The 23692-nt window shown below is 40.9% G+C and overlaps 1 protein-coding gene across 1 annotated transcript in view; it reads right to left on the reverse strand.

The window, feature by feature from the left end:
- The window catches only part of CDYL (chromodomain Y like), a 176016-nt gene that overhangs the window by 90271 nt on the left and 62053 nt on the right, over nucleotides 1-23692 (reverse strand). Inside the window, exon 2 of the mRNA XM_054986005.1 lies at nucleotides 14727-15387. Coding sequence (XP_054841980.1) covers nucleotides 14727-15387 — 661 coding nt within the window. The remainder of the gene's footprint in view (nucleotides 1-14726; nucleotides 15388-23692) is intronic.

Consider the following 23692-nt stretch of genomic DNA (forward strand, 5'->3'; position numbering starts at 1 on the left):
ACCAATAACAATGTTCTTATATTTACTTAACAGTAAATATAAGAAAAGAACAGTAAATATCAAAAACTTGATCTGTAAATTCTCTAACTCTGCATCAGAGGCTGAAATGATAATACAAGAACAAATTACCATAATACTGTAAGAGCATTCACCCCTATGGTATCAAGATTTATAAAACAGAAGCTTTGTGGTGTAAAATTTAAGGATCATTGAGATATAAAAATTGACCAGCTGTGAAATTATCTGTATCAGCCAAACACTATGTATATCATCTAACCTGTTTCATATTCCTATTCATTTAAAGGAAGTGAACAAAATAGGCTTGTTTGAAGAAATACATCACACTATGTGGAGTTTTGGGACTGCAAAACCCCCACATTCACTCCAACAAGTTTCTCTGTTGGTAAAAGGACAGGAACAGGAGATAGGTTAATTGCTTTCACGCATCCTCTTTCATAGTAACTGTTCTTGGGAGGGACCAGTACTTGCGATTTGGTTATGCAAATACTTCTAGCCAGCAGAGAACAATCAAAGGGCCATCCTCATACCTCGGTAGGAATTGACACCTAGGAGGGGACAGAGACGGGGATATCAAATGCTACATTCTATCTCTTCCTGGGAATAAGAGGAAGAGAAGGACTGGCTCAAGAGGAATGGGAAAACAGAAGAGCTAAATTCACTTGACACAAAAGGAATGAGGTCCATTTTGGCTGAGTCCATCTTGTAGATAACTTGTAGGAAGAATCTCTTACATCTGGGCTCCATCTTGGTGGCTGCCATTACCACATGGATCCAACAAAGGGTGGGCAGCCTGGACAAAGTCTCAAGGTAATGGAGAACTGATTGAATGCTGTAATTTAAGAGTAAATAGCTTATCCTAGAATAACAATAAGCAGTGTGTGTCTAGAGGAGGGCTAGAAGACTGCATTATGCATATTTACTTTGTCTACTTGCTTCATCCATTGCTGAGCAGAGTATGTGTGTGGACATTTTCTTTTTAATACATTTCTTACTACTTTTAATGATGGCAGTTTGTTCTCCACAACCAGATTAAGTCTCACTCAAACATATGACTAAATAGGTACCAGGGGAAGAGAGGCAGTTGGTTAATAGATTGCTAGCTCCCTGGAGTACACAAGGACAATAAGCTGTCCTTGCTAATCAAAGAGAGTGGGATACACAAACACTAAATGGAACCTCTAAAAGTAATATTTTGCATATAAAGAAGCTTAAGTATTTTATTTCTACTTGCTAATGTGGGAGTTTTAAAGTTGCTGTGAGTTAAAATGCAGGCCTCTGAGGAAAGGAGGGGAGATGGATGGAAGAGAGTGTAATGTTAATGGAAACTAGCTGTACCCTAAGGAGTGAAGTGAAACGCAGTTTTGAGAGAGTGTGCTGAGAGAAATCCAGGTATTCTGGGAAAAGCAGACAACTTGTGTGGAGCCTGAGAGTCTATGTCTGTGTGTTTCTGAGAAAACACCACTCTGATTAAGTCAGACAACCTGTATGGAAACCTGAAAGGGGTCTCATTCTGCCACATTCAATGAATTTGTGTGGTGTTTTGAGAAATTCCGTCTAAATCAGGCAAACTGCATCTGCATCTGAGAGAGAGGCAGTCTGTGCATATCTGAGAAAGAGAGATCATCTAGATCAGGCAAGTTGTGTGGAAAAGCCTGAGTGAATCTACGTCTGTGTGGATAAAATGAGAGAAGATCTGTATGGAAAATTAAGCTGTGCAACTGGGTTTGTGAATATATAACTGTCTTTGTAACCACCAAGCTTAAGAACTATTCTGAAACCAATAGACTTATCAAAACTCTGCAACCATCAAATTTAGGTACTTACAAATCAATTTTACTTTTGTTTATGAAAAAATCCTTTTTTTAACCTCACAATCACCCTCACATACTGACAGTTCTGTCAAACAACAATCTTTAACAAGCCTTCCTATATTACCAGTTAAACTGAAGATGTCTAAGGCAAAGCCTTTAGTAGCAGCAAAAACCTTTTAAAGGAGTCAGAGAGGCAGCAATAAATGTAAGGTAAAGTAAGGAGGAGCTGGATTAAAGGTCCAAAGGCAAAGGTTTAACATTAAAACAAACAGCAAATCATTAGAGTACTGGCTCTCTTAGAGGAAGAAACTCTAAATGACTAGCTGGAGGTAGCAAAAATACTCAGAAAGTCCAAGACTCTGGGAGTCAGGTGGGGTACAGGAAAGCAGTGCTCTGCCCTGTGCAGACCTGGAATGACTGCTGTGTCTTAACCCCTCCAAGGACTCAAAATAGAATGGCACTCGCAGGTTATCAGGGCTATTCTGGAACAATCTGTGTACATAAAAGCAAAATTAAAAAGAATGTGATACGGTTTCAAGTTTGAAACTGGTTATAGCATACCAGGTAAGAGCATGAAGCTTCTAGATCAGGTCTTACTCTAGTCCAGACACAAAGTCATCAAGTGGTCTTAGATACACCACAATGAGACATCATGCCAAACCAAGAGTAAAAAAAAAGACTTAAGCACGGTTTAATGTGATGTCTGAGTTGACAAGGCACAAGCAAGGCCTCTGATCTACCTCTGGGGGCCACTGTACACAGAGACTAGAATGCTGAGCAGATGGAAAATGGAAGCAGACAAGCAGCTCTCAATCATGGACCACTGTATTTTGAAAGCTCAACCTATGGCTATATATTATGAGCAGCGATAAACATGGTTTGGCATGATGCCTTAAATGTCTATCTCGCCCTCCCATCTGTAATATGGAGGATAAAATTAACCTCTCTTCTAAGATTATTATAAGGATAACTTCCATCTGAAATAGACCATTGAGCAATCTAAAGTGGCAAAAATGCTAAGTTTTGTTATAGTGCATATCTTGAATCTAATTCTAAAGATGGTCTGAGTGCAAATAAAAATTCACAAAATGGAGTTATGCACATATAGAGGCGAGAAACAGAGAACTCAGTTTGGAAAAAAAATCCAAAAAGTTTGGGAGAAAGTTTGAAGAAAAACCAGAAAAATTATCTTAACTCTAACAAAAAATGTTGACTGAGGCTTCATAAGATCACAGTCCAACATGGCAAGAAGCGTATATAACGTTAATATATAAAGAGGGCAGTAAAGCAACACTATCAGTCACATAGATCTCTCTCTTTATTAAATGTAGATTACAAAATCTTTGCTCCAAATAATAACAGAAAGACTAAGAAAATGTATACCAAATCTAATACACACTGATCAAACAAGTTTTATACCAAAGAGATACATGAAAAACAATACATGATTTATAATAGACACAACTAAGGAAGCCCGCCTCGCTTCAACCAGGGCCAGGGCCTTTTCAGTCCTGGCCCCAGCCTGGTGGAACGCTCTGTCAATGGACACCCGGGCCCAGCGGAACATATTATCGTTCCGCCAGGCCTGTAAGACAGAGCTGTTCCGCCAGGCGTTTGGTGACTGAAGGGGGCGGTGCCATGTCGGCCTCCCACCTTTGGGGTGGGGAAGGTTCTCCCCACCACTGCACCTTGTTAATTTGTTTTATTATTTGTATATTGATTTTAGTTTTTGTTTTATCAATTTTAACTGTTCACCGCCCAGAGCCCCTGGGGATGGGCGGTATATAAATTGAAAAAATAAATAAAAATAAAATAAATAAACTGAATTTGTGAATAAGGGGGGGGGGCGCAGCATTTTTATTTTTGGATGCAGGGAAAGCATTTGATAATTTAACATGGCCTCTTTTTTTACTCTGTCACCCTATAATAATACTCTGTTATTTATATTAGCGTTAGAGATTTTAGCTACAAAGATCAGTCAAGATATAAGTATCAAAGGAATAAAAGTGGATGACAGAATTTAAAATGAAAAGTTATGCAAATTATGTGGTTTTAACAGTTTTTAGATCCACAAAAATAGTTAAATCATGTAATGAAACATATTGAAGAATTTGGATCCTTCTCGGTATATAAAATTAGCAGGAAGAAGACAAACATCATATGGAAATTTTTAACGCAACAAGAAGATATTATAAAAAGATTATTAAAAGAATGCACAGTGGCTACCAATTATATTAAATATTTGGGGATATCGTGTATTTGGGGAAATCATAATATTTTTTAAAGCAATTATCAGAAGATTTGGAAACTGATAGTAGATTTAGCCAGATGGAAAAAAATTTAAATTTCATGGCTGGGGAGAATTTCAGCAATTAAAATGAATGTACTGCCAAAATTATTTTTTTTATTTCAAATGTTACCTTATATATATATAGAAGAAAGAATATTAACAGATTGGCAAAGACAGAAAAAGACTAAATTTTAAAATACTTCAAGATGAGAAAAAGAGCGGAGAGTTAGCAGTTCCAAATATAAAATTATACCATCAGATGGTAAGTCTGGTCTGGATTGTGGAGGGGATTAAAAATGTGAGACAAAAAATAGTCAAACTTGAATCAGCAGACTTAGATGAAGGCTTACATAACTATTTATGGATAAAGAAATCAATCAAAATGATTATAACAGAAGAAAGGAGTCATATAATCAGAGATGGACTCTTGAGAATACGGTCCAAATGTCGGAATTTATTGAGTTCTCCAAACTCTTTGTTTCTCTGCCCCCGATAGAAGCTTATCATGATAAGAATATGAAAAATAAAAGTTTTTTAAAAATGTATGGCAATATGGGAAAGAAGATTATTAACAAGGAAGATGTTGCTTTAAGAGAGACAACTGAGTTCAAACAGCTGATTACAAAACAAAAAGATCATTTATTATGATGGATATATAAGCTATTATATCGGTTAGAAACAGAAGAACAAGTGAAAAAAATGTATAATTAAATGGATGCAGAACTTTAGAGAGCAAATACCTAAGCACCAATGAAAATGGTTATGGGGGAAAGGAATCATTTACTCAGCAAAATGGAAATCAGACATCTGTCTAAGTTTTAGATGAATGGGAAAATAAACTGGCCGAATATGCAGCAATGGTAAAATTAACAACTTATTTGAGAAATAGATCTATCATGAAATTTGAGGAGAGATGGAATGTGTATTATAAAAGCAGGAGAACAATTTAAAAATATTATGATATATAATTTACTTTCCTTTTGTATTTTGAGATATTATCTATTTGTTAAAAGTTATAGTGGTTATGTAGAACTGGTGAAAGTATGTAATACTGAATATGTAGTAATGTTGAAACCAATAATGCAGCTGTAAAACAGATTAGCTATGAAACTTCAAACTTAAAATGTTGAACATAAATGTACACTAACATAAGTAAGTACGATGGTATTTAGATAAGGTTTTAAAAATTTAATGGAGATGTTGGGGATATATATTTCCTGTTTTATATATTCTGTTATATATAATTATTTCTGATTTATACAAATATGCTCTATAATCCCTTTTTTCTTTTCTGTATCCCTTTTATACTATTGTTTTCTTTTTTAAAAATAAAAATATATAACAAAAAAGGGGGAGGAAGGATCATAGTGTTACAACTATGAATTTAAAAAAAATTAAGGATATCATGACATTTAGTCTGAATTTGTGGATTTGTTTGTATATTAATATGTGTATATATTAGTTCGCATAGAGAATGGGATTAGCTGGTTGGGGATGAGCAGGAATTTTGGGGGGACTGCCTCTAATTAGCTGTGAGTGCCTGTTTCTCCGCCTCATACTGTATCATGGAGATTAAGCTTATTTAAATAAAACTGGTTAGAGTAGACGTTTAAGGTCCTAATTGAGTGGGGCAGGTATGAAGCTGGCAGTAGTGTTGGCCAAGTTTGGCGCCACGATGGACTCACCCCGTTTTGGAAGCCCACTTGCTGGTAGTAAATCATATCAGAGGCAGGGTTGATATTTGAAAACACATAAGCTAGAACTTGTGCCTTTGAATACTTTTTTAAAAAGTTTTCAATGAATACATATTTTTTAAAAAAACTAGTTGTGCGGGAAAACTTGGCAGGTGTCCTGAGGCATCTATTGATGGAAGGAGTTCATCTAAGCCAGCCACTTATTGGTTGTATGGCTGGTGGGGGGGGGCAGGGCATGGGAAGGGCCATTTCTGGGTACTGGGCGGCAGTTCAACTGAACCTTAACTGCTGTACAGCACAGGGGGATGTCAGTGGGACTTAGCTCCTCTTGTCACACTTCCATTTACTAAAAACAATAAACAAATAAAAGTAAGTTTATAGTCCTTCTGATGTAAAAGTATCTTTGAAAGTGCAAACAATGCAGTACAACTCCAGAAGTCAGGGGTGCATTTTAAATGATTCACCCACTTTTTAATAGTTTGCTAGTATAACTTTTAAAGATCCTCAAAATCATACTTGCCGTGAACCCGGTGCAGAGTGCCTGTTCTGAGGAAAATCAATGAATTAGCCTCACTCTACTGTATAGGTCATTTATGGCAGGGTCAGTTGAGAACAGTGGGAAAAAAGAGCAGCTTAAAGTCTAGGGATGGAAAATATGGCAACAGTAGGAGGGAGCAAGACAACGATGGGAGAGAGGAGAAGGTGGTGACAGAGGCAGGTTAGGGGAAGAAAAAGGCAGTGGTGGGAAAAGTGAAGAAGGAAATGGCAAAGGAGAGAAAAGTGGAGGGGGACAGGGGGTGGGCTTTCCTCACCCTTTGAGTTCCTCACTGGGTTCTCCACTTGTGAATTACTAAATCAGAAAGTGAAAAGCACAATATATTCTTTTGCATGAAGACAAGGTTTCCAATATTTTTTTAAAAAACCAACCCTCCATCTGTAGCATCAAGATTCTCAGAAGCAACTCAAGCATTTATTGCATATACTGCTCATATGGCTTTCATATACAGCCCAACAACACTCCTGATAACATGCAAAACACTTCTACTGGAATTCTGGTTTAGACCAATGATTAATGGGAGTCAGAGAGCCCCCAAGGGAACAAACCACAAGAGGCATTTTGAATTTTAAGCAGGCACAGCCCCCCATTTTCAATGGCTGCTGACAGCTAGCAGAAGAGGATTGTTTTATACAGCTCACCCTAACCAGAGGATTCCACCTCCCTCCCAGACCTTGGGGGGGGGGAAGCAGCATGCAGAAATAGAAATCAAACGTAACATTAAGGAATTGGCTGATGGCCATCAGACATAAAGGCCTCACTGAATGTGTGACGGAGATCTCTGTAGTACTATATGCATATACAGAATATAGCTAAGATGAAGTTGCCTTGCCTTAATTTTTCACTTGTGGCTTTGAAAGGAGACACTTAATAACAATGTTGCATATTTAAGGAGCAGCAGGGAATGAAAGGTTAAGAAGCATTGGTTTAGAGTAATCTTTTCAAAGAAAAGCCACTGACATCTGACTGATGTGACATGTTGGAGCTGGAGCAAGCAGCAGTGTAGTCCGAAAGGGAGAAGAAACCACAGCATGAGATAACCTGCCTTGCTGACCAGCATGACTCAATCATGAGGCAAACGACTTATCTGCCTATAATTTCTTACAATAATTTTTAGAGATGAGAACCTCAGCAATCTTTTTGAATGCTATAATTTAATTATAAATGTAAATGATTCTAGGATTCTGACCTTTTAAAATGAATCAAATGAGAAAACACTGTAGTTTTGCACAGATTAATACAAATCAGTTCTTCCAAGAATAGATCTTTGATCTTTTCTAGATAAGTTGCGTTCTTATCAGTAGCATGAAGTATCTACAACAATGTAATGTTTTGTCTGAAAAATCTATATGAAATTCCATCAGGATGTCTTTGTCTAGCTTAACTTTCCCACACATTAAAAACTCAGTTTTAAATCTGACCACAAACCCAAATATTCTCCTTTAAAAACAAAAGATTTTCTATTACTACAGTACAGTTTTGTTTCAACTATAGTAAGTTAGTGACAATCTTGAAACCCAATCTTATCTAAGTTTCCTTTGAAGTCGTACTCATCACGTTACGACGTCATCATGCGGCAAAGCCGGGCCCATTGGCTGGCGGGTATCTGGGGCGGCACGTGGAGGTTGCCATTGCTCCGCACGCCATCCCGGTCACCTGCCGTGCCTGCCCCGTGGCTGCTGCGCCCAGCCGGGGGCGTGTGGTGGCGGTGGCAGGGGGAGCTGGCCAGCTTGAAACAGCTGCGGAGCAGGCACACCAGCTCCATGGCATATGCCTCCACCCCGGCAGCCCCTCCGGCACCCCCTCCGGCATCCCAGTGCCCATGGCGGCCACCTCACTGCCTCAATGGTGGCGCCAGCCCTGACCTTGCCACAGTTTGCAGGACAACTTTACTAGAGGGGGAAAAGCCTAAGACTTTACCCCCCACCTCCTCCAAATCTCTACAGCTTGCCTGCATATACAAGCAGGGCCGACAGAATGGCTAACTACACACTGGGAGAGGGAGTTGTTCCCTCTCCCTCTTATCTACTCCACCAGCACCAAAGAATGAAACAACTCATGCCAACACACAGAACTGTGTTGCTTTCTGAAAACCAGTGAGACAATGCCATAATCAGAAGAAAGTGGAAATATAGTGCACAAAAACCATAAACACAACACTGTTTGGCAAAATTATATTCTACTTGTTTTGGTTAGATTATATCTCTTTCGCGCACACAGCTACTGCTTTACTCTGTTACCTTACAGCCCCCAAAAATGAAACAGAAAAAACAGTGTTGCACTTACCTATAACTGTTGTTCATCTAGGTCTTCCGTGCAGGCACACATGGGACTGCACATGTGTAGGCCTGCTGATTTAGGAGATTTTCTAGCTTAAAGCCACTAGGGGGCACCCTCGCCTCTCAGTGCGCCTGCATAGCTGCTTTCCCGCCTAAAGTGACCCTCTAAGAGGCAAGGAGCCTCTTAGAGGCTCAGTCCTTTTACCCTCAGTTTTCTTTCGCCGCTGTACTCTCAAGTAAGACAGAAGAGCATTAGCGGGGAAGGAGGGAGGGTATGTGTGCCTGCATGGAAGACCTAGATGAACGACAGTTACAGGTAAGTGCAACACTGTTTTTCATCGATGGTCTTCCTGTGCAGTCCCACATGGGAGATTAACAAGCTTAATTACGTGGGTGGCAGAGCTGATGCTCTTTTATAGGAAGATAGACTGGAGGACTGCTGTACCCACTGGTGTCTCCTTCCTATCCACGATATCGAGTGCGTAATGCTTGACGAAGGTGTCAGCCGATGCCCGTGTTGCAGCTTTACAGATGTCTTGAACCAGGACACCTCTAATCAGTGCTGCAGAGGAAGCTTGAGACCTAGTGGAGTGAGCGTGGACCTCCAGTGGACAAGGTAAGTTAATTGCTTTGTAACACATTAAAATAGCTTGGACCACCCACCTAGCTAAAGTCTGAGAACTAGCTTTTCTCCCTTTCTTAGGGCCTGAAAAGCAAAAAGTTGAGAATCTACCCTGAAAGGTCTTGTGCGATCTAAATAAAACAATACCACCCTCCTAATGTCCATAGTATGAAGGGCTTTCTCAGCCTCGGTGGATTGATAGCGAAAAAATACTGGCAACACTATTTCCTGCGCCAAGTGGAACTTAGAAACTACTTTTGGCAGGAAGTCAACCTTTGTCTTGAGTACCACCTTTTCTTGTATCTTTAAATAGGGGGTTCACTGCACAAGGCAGCCAATTCCCTGACCCATTTGGCCAAAGTGACTGCCACCAAAAGAGCGACTTTTATTGATAATAGCCGCAAGTGGCATGTGGCTAAGGGTTCAAAGTGATTTGGTCATGAGTTTAGTCAGAACCAGAGGCAGAGACCACTGAGGGACTATAGTAGTAACTGGTGGAAATAAATTATTCAAACCCCTCAGAAATAATTTAGAAAGATAATGAGAGAAAATTGTCTTCTTATCTATAGGGGGGTGAAAGACGGATATTGCCGCTAAATACACTTTAACAGAAGAATTGGATAAACTTATCTCCTTGAGGTGTAACAGAAAATCTAATATCTCAGAAAGGGAACCATCAAGAGGGTCCAACCCTCTCTCCTGAGCCCAAACCCTGAATTTTCCCATTTCAGAGTATGATTGGCAGGTAGATAATTGCTTGGCATTCTGCAGGACATGAGTTACACCCTCTGAGAAGGTGTTCATTGAAGTATCAACCATGCTGTCGGTCTGAGTTTGTCTATGCTGTGGTGTAACACTCCTCTCCAAGACAGCAGATCTGGCTTCTTCTGCAGGTGGTATATTTGAGTCTGCAACCTCATCAGTCTGTGAAACCAAGGTTGTCTTGGCCAGTATGGGGCTATTATGATTGCTGACGTTTTGTCTGCCTAGATTTTGCCGACTACTCTGGTTAGTAGAGGAATGGGTGGAAACAAGTAGTAGAGATGGGTGGACCACTGAAATTGGAAGGCATCTCCTAATGATCCGAGGCCTATACCACCTCTCGAACAGAAGCGAGTGACTTTTCAATTTTCCTCTGAAGTGAATAAATCTATTTCCGGAAGACTCCATCTGACAAAAATGGGGCCTAAGTATGAATCTTTTAAGGACCGTTCGTGGTTGTCTCCCCCCAATCTACTGAGGTGGTCCGCTAGAGTGTTGTTTACACCTGATATATGTACCGCTTGCAGCCACACTGTGTGATCCACGGCCCATGTCCAAATCTTTATGGCTTTTCTGCAAAGAGTCTTTGATGCCAATAAAAGATGGTGGTCATGTTGTCTCTGAGTATCAAGATGGTCTTGCCTTTTACTGCATCTGCAAATGAAGTTAATGCATACAAAACTGCTCTCACTTCCAACAGATTGATATGAAACTTCCTTTCAGTCAGACCCCACAACCCAAGTGCGTAAGACCCATTGCAGTGTGCCCCCCAACCAAGGTTGGTGGCGTCAGTCGTGATGGTGATGTCAGTATTCAGGTGACCAAAGGGAATACCCTCAAGAAGATTAGCTTCACTCAGCCACCAATCGAAGGATCGCAAGATTCCTCTACAGATACTATATTTCTTACCTTGTGCATCCTTCTCGGTCTGGAATACAGAATTAAACCAGAGTTGTACGGATCACATGTGTAACCTAGCAAGTGACACCACTGCAGTAGTGGAAGCCATAAAGCCCAGTAGGGTCTGGATATCTTTGGCGGATTGGAATCTGCAGTGTTTAAACTTGTTTGTCAACCCTTTAATCTTTTGCATTCTTTCTACAGGTAAGAAGCCCTCATTTTGGGTCCCATCTAGTACAGCCCCTATAAACTGTACTTCTCTAGAAGACAATTTCGATTTCTTTTGGTTCATGAAGAGACCATCACAACGTTGATGGTTCTGGTGGAGCTCAAGACTCTGAATGTGAAGGTGAGGCTCAGCTGCGTGGCGTCTTCGGCCTACTTGGTCTCGAGGAATGATTGGAGGCGCTGGACGAGGCAGGTGTCCTTGCCTTTGCTGGGGGGGGGGCTGTGGCTGCCATGGCTCTCTGCCAAAGGGAGGCCTGTAATCTGCCCACTTGTTCTGCCCTTGCCTTGGGCATAAAAGTACGGCAATGCTTACATGTCTGGGTGTGTCTCTCTCAAACAGAAGAGACAATTAGAGTGGCCATCCGACCGAGTCATTTTCCTGTTACAAGTTTCGCATCTCTTGAACAATGCTTTGTCCAACATACTGGCAAAAGAGGAACGCTTTCCAAGAAGACATCGAAGCTAGAGCCTCCTGCAATGGTGGCAAAAGAGGAACTGAGGGTAAGCAGGGATGCCCCGCCTCTTAGAGGGTCACTTTAGGCAGGAAAGTAGCCGCACATGCACACCGAGAGGTGAGGGCGCCCCTGAGTGGTTTTAAGCTAGAAAATCTCAGAAATCGGCAGGCCTGTGCACACGCAGTCCCATGTGGGACTGCCCAGGAAGACCAACGATGAACCAAGGCTTCAACAGAAATTTACACACACTCCTAAATGTTGAGAGTAATTTTGTTCAGATTCTGAGCATTTGTGAATGAAGATGGGTTGGGTTGCGTCTTGACTAATGAAATTCTGACTAATGAAATTCTCACTGCACATGCCTCAGTTACCTGTATTTCAATATCACTACCTAAAGTGAACACATTTGTCCCAAATATTTTACGTCAGCTGAAACTGAAAAATTTTGCTTAAGCAGAGACTTCAAAATGTTCACACTTTATTTCTTTACAAAGAAAGTTCTGAGTCAGGACAAGACCAAGGAAAGCTTCAGTTTGCAAATACACACATTTTTCTGACAGTCAAGGTAAAGTGTGCCACTGAGTCACAGCTAATTCATGGCAACCCCATGAAGTTTCACCTCATGGGGTTTTCAAGGCAAGAGATCAGCAGAGGTGGCTTACAATTGCCTTCCTCTGCATAGCATCTCTAGTTTTCTATGGTGGTCTCGCATCCAAGTACTAATCCTGCTCAGCTTATGAGTTTTACGAGATCAGGCTAGTTTGGGCTGCTAGGGCTTCTTCAGTTTAAATTCAGTGGACAATAAAGTCGTTGTCAAAGCAGAACTTTTCCTCACACAGAAAAATAAGGTGGCATATTTGTTATTTTCAAGTATGCTCAAAATAACCAAGATAGCACAACATATCTAACATACTACCCGGCTAAGCAAACTTTCAGGTGGACTTGCATATTCAAGTTCCACACAAATAGGCCTTTTAAAGTGCATCATAGTGCAGGCATTCACATGTCTGAAGAGGTTCTTTACCATGCTACTAACAATCCACATGGGTGGTTTTGGATGGTGCGGTCAGCATACTCGTTTCAAGGCTTTATTTTTCACAATATTCACATATAAATTGTACAGAGCACAACAGGAGGCATTATCAGGGTCAGATTTTAGTCCACACCCCAGTTCACAGACTCAGCAGAGGGGGCTCCGCAAAGCAGGTTGTAGCATTTGTGCTACTATCTAAGGCAGGGAGGAAATAAGACCACACAAATCATTTTACAATTATCACCTCAATGCTCCAGTTTCATACCAATGCTAACGGTAAACTATTCGACCCCTGCTGCATGATCTTTGCTCTGTAGCGTATTTTTCATGAGCATTAAAGGTGCATATTGTTGAAGATTCCCCACTCTTGTCTTTGCCCATGAGGTGGTGGGGAATCTGCATGCTTGAGACAAGATAGATTTCACTACATTTTCCCTTGTTCCCTGGTTTGTGCACCTTTGAACGTACGTCTGGACTTTTTAACCCTTCTGGGCCCAGCTGAGAGGGCTTCCCTTTGACCTATCATGAAGCTGGGTTTGAAGCCCAGCAATTATTGTTTTGCACCTTTTCTCTAATCATATAAAGGCACAAATCTCAAAATCTTTATGACCCAACTCAAGATATCCGAACAACCATCTATCTTGCACCTTCCTGGCAGATGGGCAAGTGGTAGTTTTCTTCCTGCATACTTGTCTTCATAAAAGTAACTCATCTCTTCTCAGTCTGAAATCTGAGTATATTGTTTTGTTCCTAGGAGATAATGTTTTCTCTTGAGATCAGAGCGTCCCAAAGTGTTAATCAAGATATCCTGCATTCCTGTATCATAACAAACTTATCTACTCAACTATTGCTCAGGAACAGGAAATTCATGGTGATGGAAGAAGAAATGCTGCTGCAACTCAAGAATGTAGCTCTGTAACAAATTTCGGTTAGTCTTTCTTTTCAGGAACAACAACATACTATAAAATAGAGGTGGCCAGACACTCTAAGCATATCTTTTTGTGCTCCTCTGTTGGCTGCTCTTAACATGAGTACAGTTAAGATTACAGAGTAAAATTATAATCTTGCTTAATTTCATTCACCCTGTTTCCTGGTGGTAGAGTGCTGTTAAGTCATAGCTGACTTATGGCAACTCCTGCTGGGGTTTTCTAGGAAGAAAGTAACAGAGATGGGTTTGCCATATCCGGCCTCTGCATATCAGCCCCTGGTTTTCCTTGCAGATCTCCCATCCAATTACTAACCAAGGCCAACTCTGCTTAGCTTTCGAGATCTGACAAGATTGACCTTGCCTGGGCTATCCAGGTCAGGACACCCTGCCTCCTAGACAGCACAAAGAACTCCTCAAATGCATTTGGGTGCATTAAGGGACTTAGGGACGTTATGCTTACAAGAGCCTGAAAGCAGTATAATAAGAGGAAAGTCTGTGCTTCTGATGGGTACAGCGAGGAAGGTTATTAATCACACTGGAACTACTTATCCCACAGCCCTTATTTGCTATAGGGCATGGCAAAACCATTTCACTAGTTTTGGCTTGCGAGAGCGAGCGAGAGAGGCTCTTTCTCCAACGAACTAAAAACCTTCAGCAGGGAGAGAAGAAGGGGTAGCACACCAGTAAACTACAATAAAAGACTATGCTACAACCAAAGTATAGCTTCCATGATTAAATATCACTCCAGTTCCTAATATCCGTAACACATCAGGGTATTAGAGCTAGCCCCAAGACATGTAAGCAATACCACTTTGAGTTCCAGGAGATAAGGCAGGATAGAAGTGCTTTAAGATAGAAATAAACACAAATAAACCATACAGCATTAGTGAATGCTCTACTTGACAACTGAAGAGACAGATATAATTTACGCTCATTTGAGAAGAGTTAATTCTAATAGATTTCAAAGAAGGGGTGGGGAGAGCTGTAAGTGCTTTTGTAGACATCACAATCAAATTATAAGAAATTATGTACCGGGTAGCTGTTACTCCAAAAACCATAACACATTACTGCAAGAGATTAACCAAACAATTTACTGCTCACCAAATGATTTTTAGCAATTTTGCATAGTTAAGAGATACACACTTACCTTTTCCATTTATTGTTAATGCAGATGCAATGGTAGCGGCGGTTACTGGCACAGGTAACTGTGGTACTAATGGATGTATTCTTGGCCTACTCCCCATCCTGGCACGCTCTTCTCCAGGTCCTAATAAAGCTCCAACTGGTTTCTCTGCTGCCACTTCTGGTGCTACAGAATCCTCCTGTTCTATGCGGTCCAGCTTACCAGGACTTTCGTTTTGAAATCCATCCACTGCTGTCCGAATTTTAATAGGACTTTTGGGCACAAGGATTTTGATACCTGATTTTGAAAGATCCATATTTTTTCTACCAGAAAGCGGACTGGCATTTTTCCGAAACTTCTGGGCAGAAGCAAACAACTGATTATTTTTTGATTCATGGTCTTTTCCAATAACTAAAGACTTGGGAGAAGTCTTTGAAAACGAACTATTTGTAGATCTAGAAATTTGTTTTCTTGCATTATTTGGAGATGTCCTGTTTGTCCTTGTTAATGTGCTTTCTTTTTGCTTTTCATTGTGATGTCTATTGAATTCATGTATATATTCCTCACAATTCACAAGGTGCTGTTCAGGCTCCCATGTATCATCTTCACTCTCATAGCCTTTCCATCGTACTAAATATTCTGTTTTTCCTTTCTTGTTTTTCCTCTTATCAACAATTCTCTCTACCTGTTGAAAGAAAAGTTAGAGGATGAAGAAGATGTGATTATGAAAGTTTTAAAGTGATAAGTCAGATGTGCAATGAAGCATTTGTCAAGAATGTAACTATTATTTGTCTGTAACTATTATTTGTCTACTCTTTACAATGTGCTCTTTAAGTTATGCAAGATGCATGACATTTGCTGCGGCAGCTCTTATTTAGTAAAACACAGTTCATGGATGGTCAAATCTTTTACCTTTGGCTGCAAAACATTTTTGGAATATTCCTGGACAAGTCACATCTTGATTATCTAATCTGTAAGATGGAAACAGTATATCCCCAATGGGATGTTTAAAGGTGGATAAGGCTTACTTAAACTCTCTTCACTCATTTTCTCCACATATTAATTCCCTCCGTATTCCTATAGCTAGAAAGTGCATATGTTTCTTGAAATTAAAGCATTCATCCATTCATATTATTTTACAGTCACCACTCCACAAGATATTTATTCCAAAAATCTACAGTAAATCAAGATCTATATGAATAAGCTGTCTTATATGTAAGCTTCCAGAAGTAACTGATACTGAATCCAAGTTTCTCATTTTAATAACTATAATGTTATGCTCTTCTCAAGATGCACTACATTCAACGAAAGCTTGGTATGACTACAGGGACTGAGCATCTCTAGAACCGTGATAATGCTCACTGCATAGGAATTCTATGAAATTAATGTAATATCTATACATCAAAGTCAGTAAGTTAGTAGAACTTGAAATAACTTGAAGGTATCAGTTTTGCTTCTAACTTTAAAGGCAAGTCAGTTTTACCCATTAATTTTAAACAACTACATTAACAGTAATGTTTACGTAATGTTTACGTCAACAGTAATATTTACATCAACAGCAATGTTTACATCTTAAATTTATATATTTAAAATGTTAGTTTGAGACTAGATAGATATTCTGACATTAGTGATATCTCAATGCTCTATTCCTATTCATTAATTGGGAATACCTGAATAAACTCCATTGAATTGGAGCTCTTGTGGGAGAAGTTCACATAAAATTGTGCTTAATCTTATGATGAATCAAAAGGATTTTAGGTGTGCCGACAGGAGCCGCAGAATGGAAAGGCAAGGACACTCAACAGTGGAGAGAATTCATTTTTAGCACAGGCAGGACCAAAGACTCTGGCTCCACCCCTGCCACCAACCTGACTTTGTCATGTGACTTCCTGAGCTCAGTGGGTCACATGCTGCTGTCTGAGAGTTGCAGTTGAGTTCCAACCATGGAAAATTTGAAGATCACTCATCTAGATAAACAGTTTATATGACAAACATATTCAAAAAGCCTAAGTTCAAATAACTTTCCATTCAGTGTTAGTCAATAGCTTTTGACAGCCTTGTTTCATCAAATTACCCAAAGCTAATATTTTAGCCTTTCCATAGAAATTATTCTGCTGAGATCTGTACCTACCTCTAAGGAACATTATTTATGAAATTTGAATGAAGTTGACTGACAAACAATAGGATAGCGACCTATAGAAATGAGTACTTCAACTCAAAATATAAACTAAATGGCAAGAAAAAAAACCTGGCAGTAAACTTACCATCAAATAAAGTGGGCAGAAAGTAACTTGGACACTTGGTTATAACAAATTCGATTATCAAATGCATGTGGAGGAAGAAGTGAAAATGTACACAGAACAAATTTTATAGACCTATGAAATTATTCAAAGTTTAAAGATGGACTGGATCCTGTGATCGGTCAAAAAAAGGTGCAGATGGTTATGGATCTTTCCAGCATTCCCCTCTACTCAGAAGTCCCTTTCAAACATTGGAAATTTAATTCCTGATCGTACAGGGCCTTATGTGGACTAATAGCCATGGAGATTGGGGGCTGTAGCGAGGAGGCAGAAAGGAGAGGAAAAAGCCCTTCTGTCTCTTGCATCAACAGAGAGTGTTTGTGGAACAGGGACAAATTTGCCACCTTTCCCCCTCTTCAATGCAGCCCCCTACCAAACCACAAGCTTAGTCCACATATGGTTGTTGTGGGTTTTCCGGGCTGTATTGCCGTGGTCTTGGCATTGTAGTTCCTGACGTTTCGCCAGCAGCTGTGGCTGGCATCTTCAGAGGTGTAGCACCAAAAGACAGAGATCTCTCAGTGTCACACTGTCACACTGAGAGATCTCTGTCTTTTGGTGCTACACCTCTGAAGATGCCAGCCACAGCTGCTGGCGAAACGTCAGAAACTACAATGCCAAGACCACGGCAATACAGCCCGGAAAACCCACAACAACCATCGTTCTCCGGCCGTGAAAGCCTTTGACAATACATCTTAGTCCACATAAATCCTATAACCGTAGAAGCTGGTGAAGGAGGGGAACACAGGAAAGATCCTCAAAGCAGGGATTTCATTTTAAGGGATATGCCTTATTTCCCCACATGCATTTATTCTACAAACATGTTTGCAGTGCGATAAACTACATTCCTTACACGCAACTGTACCTGTGGAAATCCTTCAAAGAAACTTAGTTTCTAAATAAAACAAATGTAAAAGATATACTATGCATGAAATTCAAGGTACAACATCCATGGTTAGATGCTTGTTTTATATCTAGCTGAATTTCAAGAATATCTGTCACTCACTAGAGCATTCAGGACCCAACTTTGCTGCTTTGCCGGGTCATTCCATTTCGGAATGACTGGGCCCCCAAACCCAAATAACACTACAGAAGTATAATGAATAAAGTTTATTAAGAAATGTTCAAAAGATTATAGACACTGTACAAGACAGGAAAAATAGTAAAACTAAATAGCTACTCTAAAGTATTGTACAGGCTTTGTAAAGTATTGTACTGACACAGATGTTACCTTCAGTAACCAAGGAGGTTGGAACAAAAGAAAAAAAATTAAAATTGTTGAAAAGAACTAAAAATATAAATTTAAAACACTGGTATAAGGTTTACTATATCAATTTGAAAAACATAAATTAGATTAAAAGCATTATATATATATGTACTAAAACCTTGTATATATACAAAATAAAATCACTAATATACAGTTAAAATAGTACATTTCATTGCCATATGTACAGAAACAAAACAAAAAAAGACATGTTTCGTCATGATCCTGCTTGACCAATCATTGTGTGTTGCTGGGACATGTGACTACATTCATCTGCAACTAGAGCGTATTCCCATTGAGTGAGTGAGGTGATTGGTTTGGTGAGTGAAAGTGTATGGGCAGAACTAGGAAGTATATGGAGAGAGTTCTCAGGTAGCAGTTAGACAGTCAGCTATCTACAGAGCCTGGAAAAGAAGTCTTTTGATTAGAATCCAATGTAATGCTGTGAAAAGTATTAAGATTCTAAGAAGAAAGTAGAATACATATAGAGGGCATATTAGGGACTAGATGGAGTCAAATCCTGATAATGACAGAGTATTATAAAGTGTGAGAAGAAGCTGATAGAAACCTAGAGTTAAAAGGGAGAATTTATCTGAGAAAAACAAAATAAAAATTGAACTAAGTACATTCTGAAGAGAAAGGAGGATTTGAGAGAGAGGAGTGATTGTGAAATGAAAGATTGTGACACCTCAGTCTGAAGTTATTAACATACACTGTTTTGTTTAGTAAGAAAAGTTGCTAAACATCCTGAAACCAATACGCTTCTTGTACAAATAAAATTTTATGTTGTCTATTGCTTAACCTAGAGTTATATGCTATTACCATACAACAGTCTCATCCTCAGGACCACATAGTCCAACAAAGGAATCGTAGAGCTTAGGCACAATACTATGGGAAAAGTTAATTAATCGGGTTGGAATTAAAATTCCTGGTGGCAGCCTTATATACCCAGAGAGAGAGAAATGACAAGGAAGTTAAAGACACACCACATCTGACCAGACGATTAAAAGAGAGTAGTTGTTGTGACTAGGGATGTGCGCTTTGGGTTTCCGATTCGGGGAAAATACCTGAATCGGACCCAATTCGCAAAGATTCAGATTTTCTGAAGTGGCCCCAGTACGCCTAGGCTATTTCGGAAATCCCGAATCAAAGATTCCCGAATCTATTTGTATAGCTTTGGGAAGTTTCGGGGCAAGGGGTTGAAAATGTCCCTCTCCATGCCGCTGTACAGCAGGAGGGAGAGGGACATTTAAACCAAGGATCAGCTGGTTGTTGTGGGTTTTCCGGGCTGTATTGCCTCCTCAGGATACAGTGAAGCCTCCCGCCATTAGCATTCCACACCCTGGGAAACTCTTGCAGGATGACTCAGCTCAACCCCACCCCTCCTGAGTAGATATAAATGACCTGCCAACATCTTTTCCACACTGTGACACTGAGAGATTTCTGTCTTTTGGTGCTACACCTCTGAAGATGCCAGCCACAGCTGCTGGTGAAATGTCAGGAACTACAATGCCGAGACCACGGCAATACAGCCCGGAAAACCCACAACAACCATCGTTCTCCGGCCGTGAAAGCCTTCGACAATACAAGGATCAGCTGTTTGTCGGTGTTTCCGACAAACAGCTGATCTTCGGCTCAAAGTCTCCCCTCCATCCCAACCGGGTAGAGGAGGAGGAGGGGGCTCTGAGCAGAAGCCTGTTCCCAGCGCAGCTTCCAAGCCACGCCGGGAACGGGCTTCGGCTCACAGTCTCCTCTCCATCCCGACGGGGTAGAGGAGGGGGAAGGGGCCCTGAGAAGAAGCCCATTCCCGGTGTGACTTCCAAGCCATGCCAGGAACAGGCTTCAGCTCACGGCCTCTCCTCCATCCCAACTGGGTGGAGGAGAAGGAGGGGGCCATGAGCAGAAGCCAGTTCCTGGGGTAACTTTCAAGCCACGCCAGGAACAAACTTCAGCTCACGGTCTCCCCTCCATCCCGATTGGGTGGAGGAGGGGGAGGAGGCCCTGAGCAGAAGCCCATTCCCAGCACTACTTCCAAGCCACGCCAGGAACGGGCTTCAGCTCACCGTCTCCCCTCCATCCTGACCGGGTAGAGAAGGGGGAGGGGGCCCTGAGCAGAAGCCTGTTCCCGGCACAGCCTGCAACCCCCCTCTCCAGGCGGTCCGTTCGCCTGCCAATGTCAGAGACGAGGAAGTCCTCGTCCCTGACACCGGCGGGTGAATGGAGGTGGCGGGGATCACAGGCTTAAGCCTGCAAACCCGCCCCCCTCTACGGGCACTCCGTTTGCCTGCCGATGTCAGGGACGAGGAACTCCTCATCCCTGACATTGGCAGGCGAACAGAGGCAGTGGAGTTCACAGGCTTAAGCCTGCACCTCAGGAGGTGGTGCGGCGGCAGAGGGCTCCAGGCTGCTGCTACCCAGCTTATGTCCCTCCCACTCTCCCTCCAACCAGTTAAGTGGGCGGGAGGGGAGGGGTTGCCCGGGGTGGAGGGGTTGCCCCAGGGGTGGGTGGGAGGGGGGATGAGGGATTTGCCCCTTCACTTCGGCATCCTCCAAATATTTACGGAGCATACGAGTAAAATAGCATAATTCTGAAGTGGCTTGCCGCTTCAGAATTATGCTATTTCCAAAAATGTTCAGGCTGCACAGCCCTAGTCGTGACACCCTCACGCAGAGTTCCTTGCGCAAATGATATGGAATGTGAGTGCAAAATCCCTCCTGCTCTCTGGCCTTGAAGCTCTCTGATCCCATGATCTTAGCTGCACCTGCCTCCGTTTTCTCTCATCCTGTATTTCTCTGGGAACTATAAAGTCATAGTGACTGTAGTTTCCAGAGTTGGGCCTTCTGTAACCTAACTAGGCCCAAAGGTCTGAACCAAAGATTTGAAAAACCAAGAAACCAACTAAGAATAACCAGTTTCTTACATGTTCCTTATGGAAAACATATCCTACAGACTTAGACAAGCAGACTCTACAAATCTACAGTCCAATTTCTGGGAAGTCTGGTTACCGGTTCGGGAATATTTGACAACCCATGGGAAGAAGCCAGGGATTGCCAATTCCCTTCACCTTTTCAGCTTCTAGTGAGCAAAGCTAATACAAGGAGAAGACTTCACTTCCTGATAGCACATCAGGATAACTCTTTTCTGGTTAGCCATGTTGTATATTTTACGTACTTTCTGGGTAATATAATACAGTTTCGAACTCTGGTACCTATGCTGTTAATGTTGTTTTGGTTGTTAAATTCAAAAATTCAAAATAATTAAAAAAAAAAAGAATTACCAGTTTCTTGACATATACTACAGACACATCCAATGTACATTCAATGATAATGTTAGTTGTTTAATTGAGATATTAATTGTGGGCATTAGTAATAACTTTATGGCAATGTACTACTGAAGACTTCAGTGTTGTCAATGTTGTACAGCTTAATTTGATATCCAAATATCAAATATCAAATGCTATTCCAGTTGGAACTATACGCATTTGGACAGGAAGAATATCAATCTCTTTTATTTACTACAACAGTTTTCTATTTTGAACCATTATTTTTCCATACCTCTGAGATGGCAAAAAGATATACTGAGATAGCATAGTATGCAGCAGTCTGCATCTCGCCCTCTCTCTAGTACTGGGTACCTTAAAAATTTTGCTAGCAAAAAATTGAGCCATTTATCTCTATTTAAATTCCATAAATATGCTTTAACACTGTGGTGGTGTTCCTGAAGACAGGGTGGTCAGTGAAACTGCTCTGTAAGAGGTACTGATCACATTGGTTCTAATGGGGATGTGTTTAAAGTATCTCAGTTACTTACTATGAGTGAAACAGCAGACAGTGATTGGAGGAGAGGGCAATCACCAGCTGACTGACTGTTAGGCCCTTGTGCTAGAGTATCCTGGGAAGCCTCTCTGAGTCACCTTCCATATTAAGGCTTCTTCCCAGGCGAGCTGTAGCTGCTTTCTCAAAATTCCTACTGAAGCCCCATTCCTCAGCTATGCAGGTCATTAATAGCTTTCTGATGTAGTTGGGAAATTACCATCCACCTCATGGTGGTGCTGTCTCTTTAGCATGTGGATGGGACAATCATATTGTGCAGATGCTTATTTTGCAAAAAAAAAAGAGAGAGAGAGAAGAAAAAAATCATGCCCAGGATTAAGAGTGCTAAATTAAACAACTTTATATACAGAAAGTAGTTTTATAAGAGATATTACTGTACGATTTTTATACAGTAAGATGAACTAGTTATCCAAGATATGAGCTGTCGAGAGTCAAAGGTCCCTTCATCAGATACAAAAAGTGGGAAAAGGTAGGAATCTTTATAATCCATGCAGAAGGTGGAAGAGGTAAATCAAAGTGTCAGAAAGCTAGCTATAATGCATGTTGTAATTAGCTTGATAGAATAAGGGTGCAAAGTGCAGATAATTAGCATCTGTAATGCGAGAAAAATCCTGTGTCATGATTAAACCCTGAAGGGAGGGGATCCATAGTTCCAAATGTGCAAATAAACTTAGTAATCTCACATTGTAATTTTCCTTTGAAGTTTCTCTGCTTGAGAACTGCTACTCTTAGGTCAGCAATGGAAGATTAAAATGTTCTCCGACTTGTTTTTGAACGTTGTGATTTTTTTATAGCAGATTTATGTCCATTTATTCATTTGCAAAGGGACTGGCTTGTTTGTCTAATATAGAGTTGAAGGGCCTTGCTGACACTTGAAAGCATATATAACACTGGAAGATGAACGAGTGAATGAGCCTGAGACAGTACAGCTTGTGTTGTTCAGTCCAGTGATTGCGTTGTTGGAGTGAATATGGGGACAGAATAAGCATCTTGGTTTATTGCAGGTCCAGGTCCCAGAAGTCCACATTGGGAAGTACATTGCTGTGAGAGAGTGATTGTTTAAGGCTGGAGAGCTGTCTGTGGGCAAGAAAAGGTTTGCCTCCCAATACCTGTGAGAGAGCAAGTATCATTGTTCACAACAGATTTCGGGTAATTAATGATGTGTTGAACTGGTATGAGCTGAGAACTGTATATGACTACCAGTGGTGTTCTGTTGTTTTGTTGGGGCTTACCCTTGTAGCAGGTCAGCCCTTGGTATTAGTCTGGCATTGAATGTTATTTGTTGATCTGATTTCTTACTATGACCCATAGGTATTATAATTCCAAAAATCTGTTACAGATCCTACAGCTGAGAATCTCTGTCAGAAGGACTGGAGCAGACGTGGCTGCAGAGTAGAGCTTGGTTGTAGACAATGGATTATTTGGTGTGTTTGGGATGATGACTGGAGGCATGTAGATAAGTTTGACGAATGGTTGGTTTTCAGTACAATGTAGTTTTTATGCTTCCATCATGTATTCGTACAGTGGTGTCTAGAAAGGACCATTGGATACTCACTATGAAGGGTCCTTCTCCTCTGAAGATAGGAGGGTATCTT

The sequence above is a fragment of the Eublepharis macularius genome, chromosome 7 (assembly GCF_028583425.1).
Source record: "Eublepharis macularius isolate TG4126 chromosome 7, MPM_Emac_v1.0, whole genome shotgun sequence".
NCBI classification, from domain to species: Eukaryota; Metazoa; Chordata; class Lepidosauria; order Squamata; family Eublepharidae; genus Eublepharis; species Eublepharis macularius.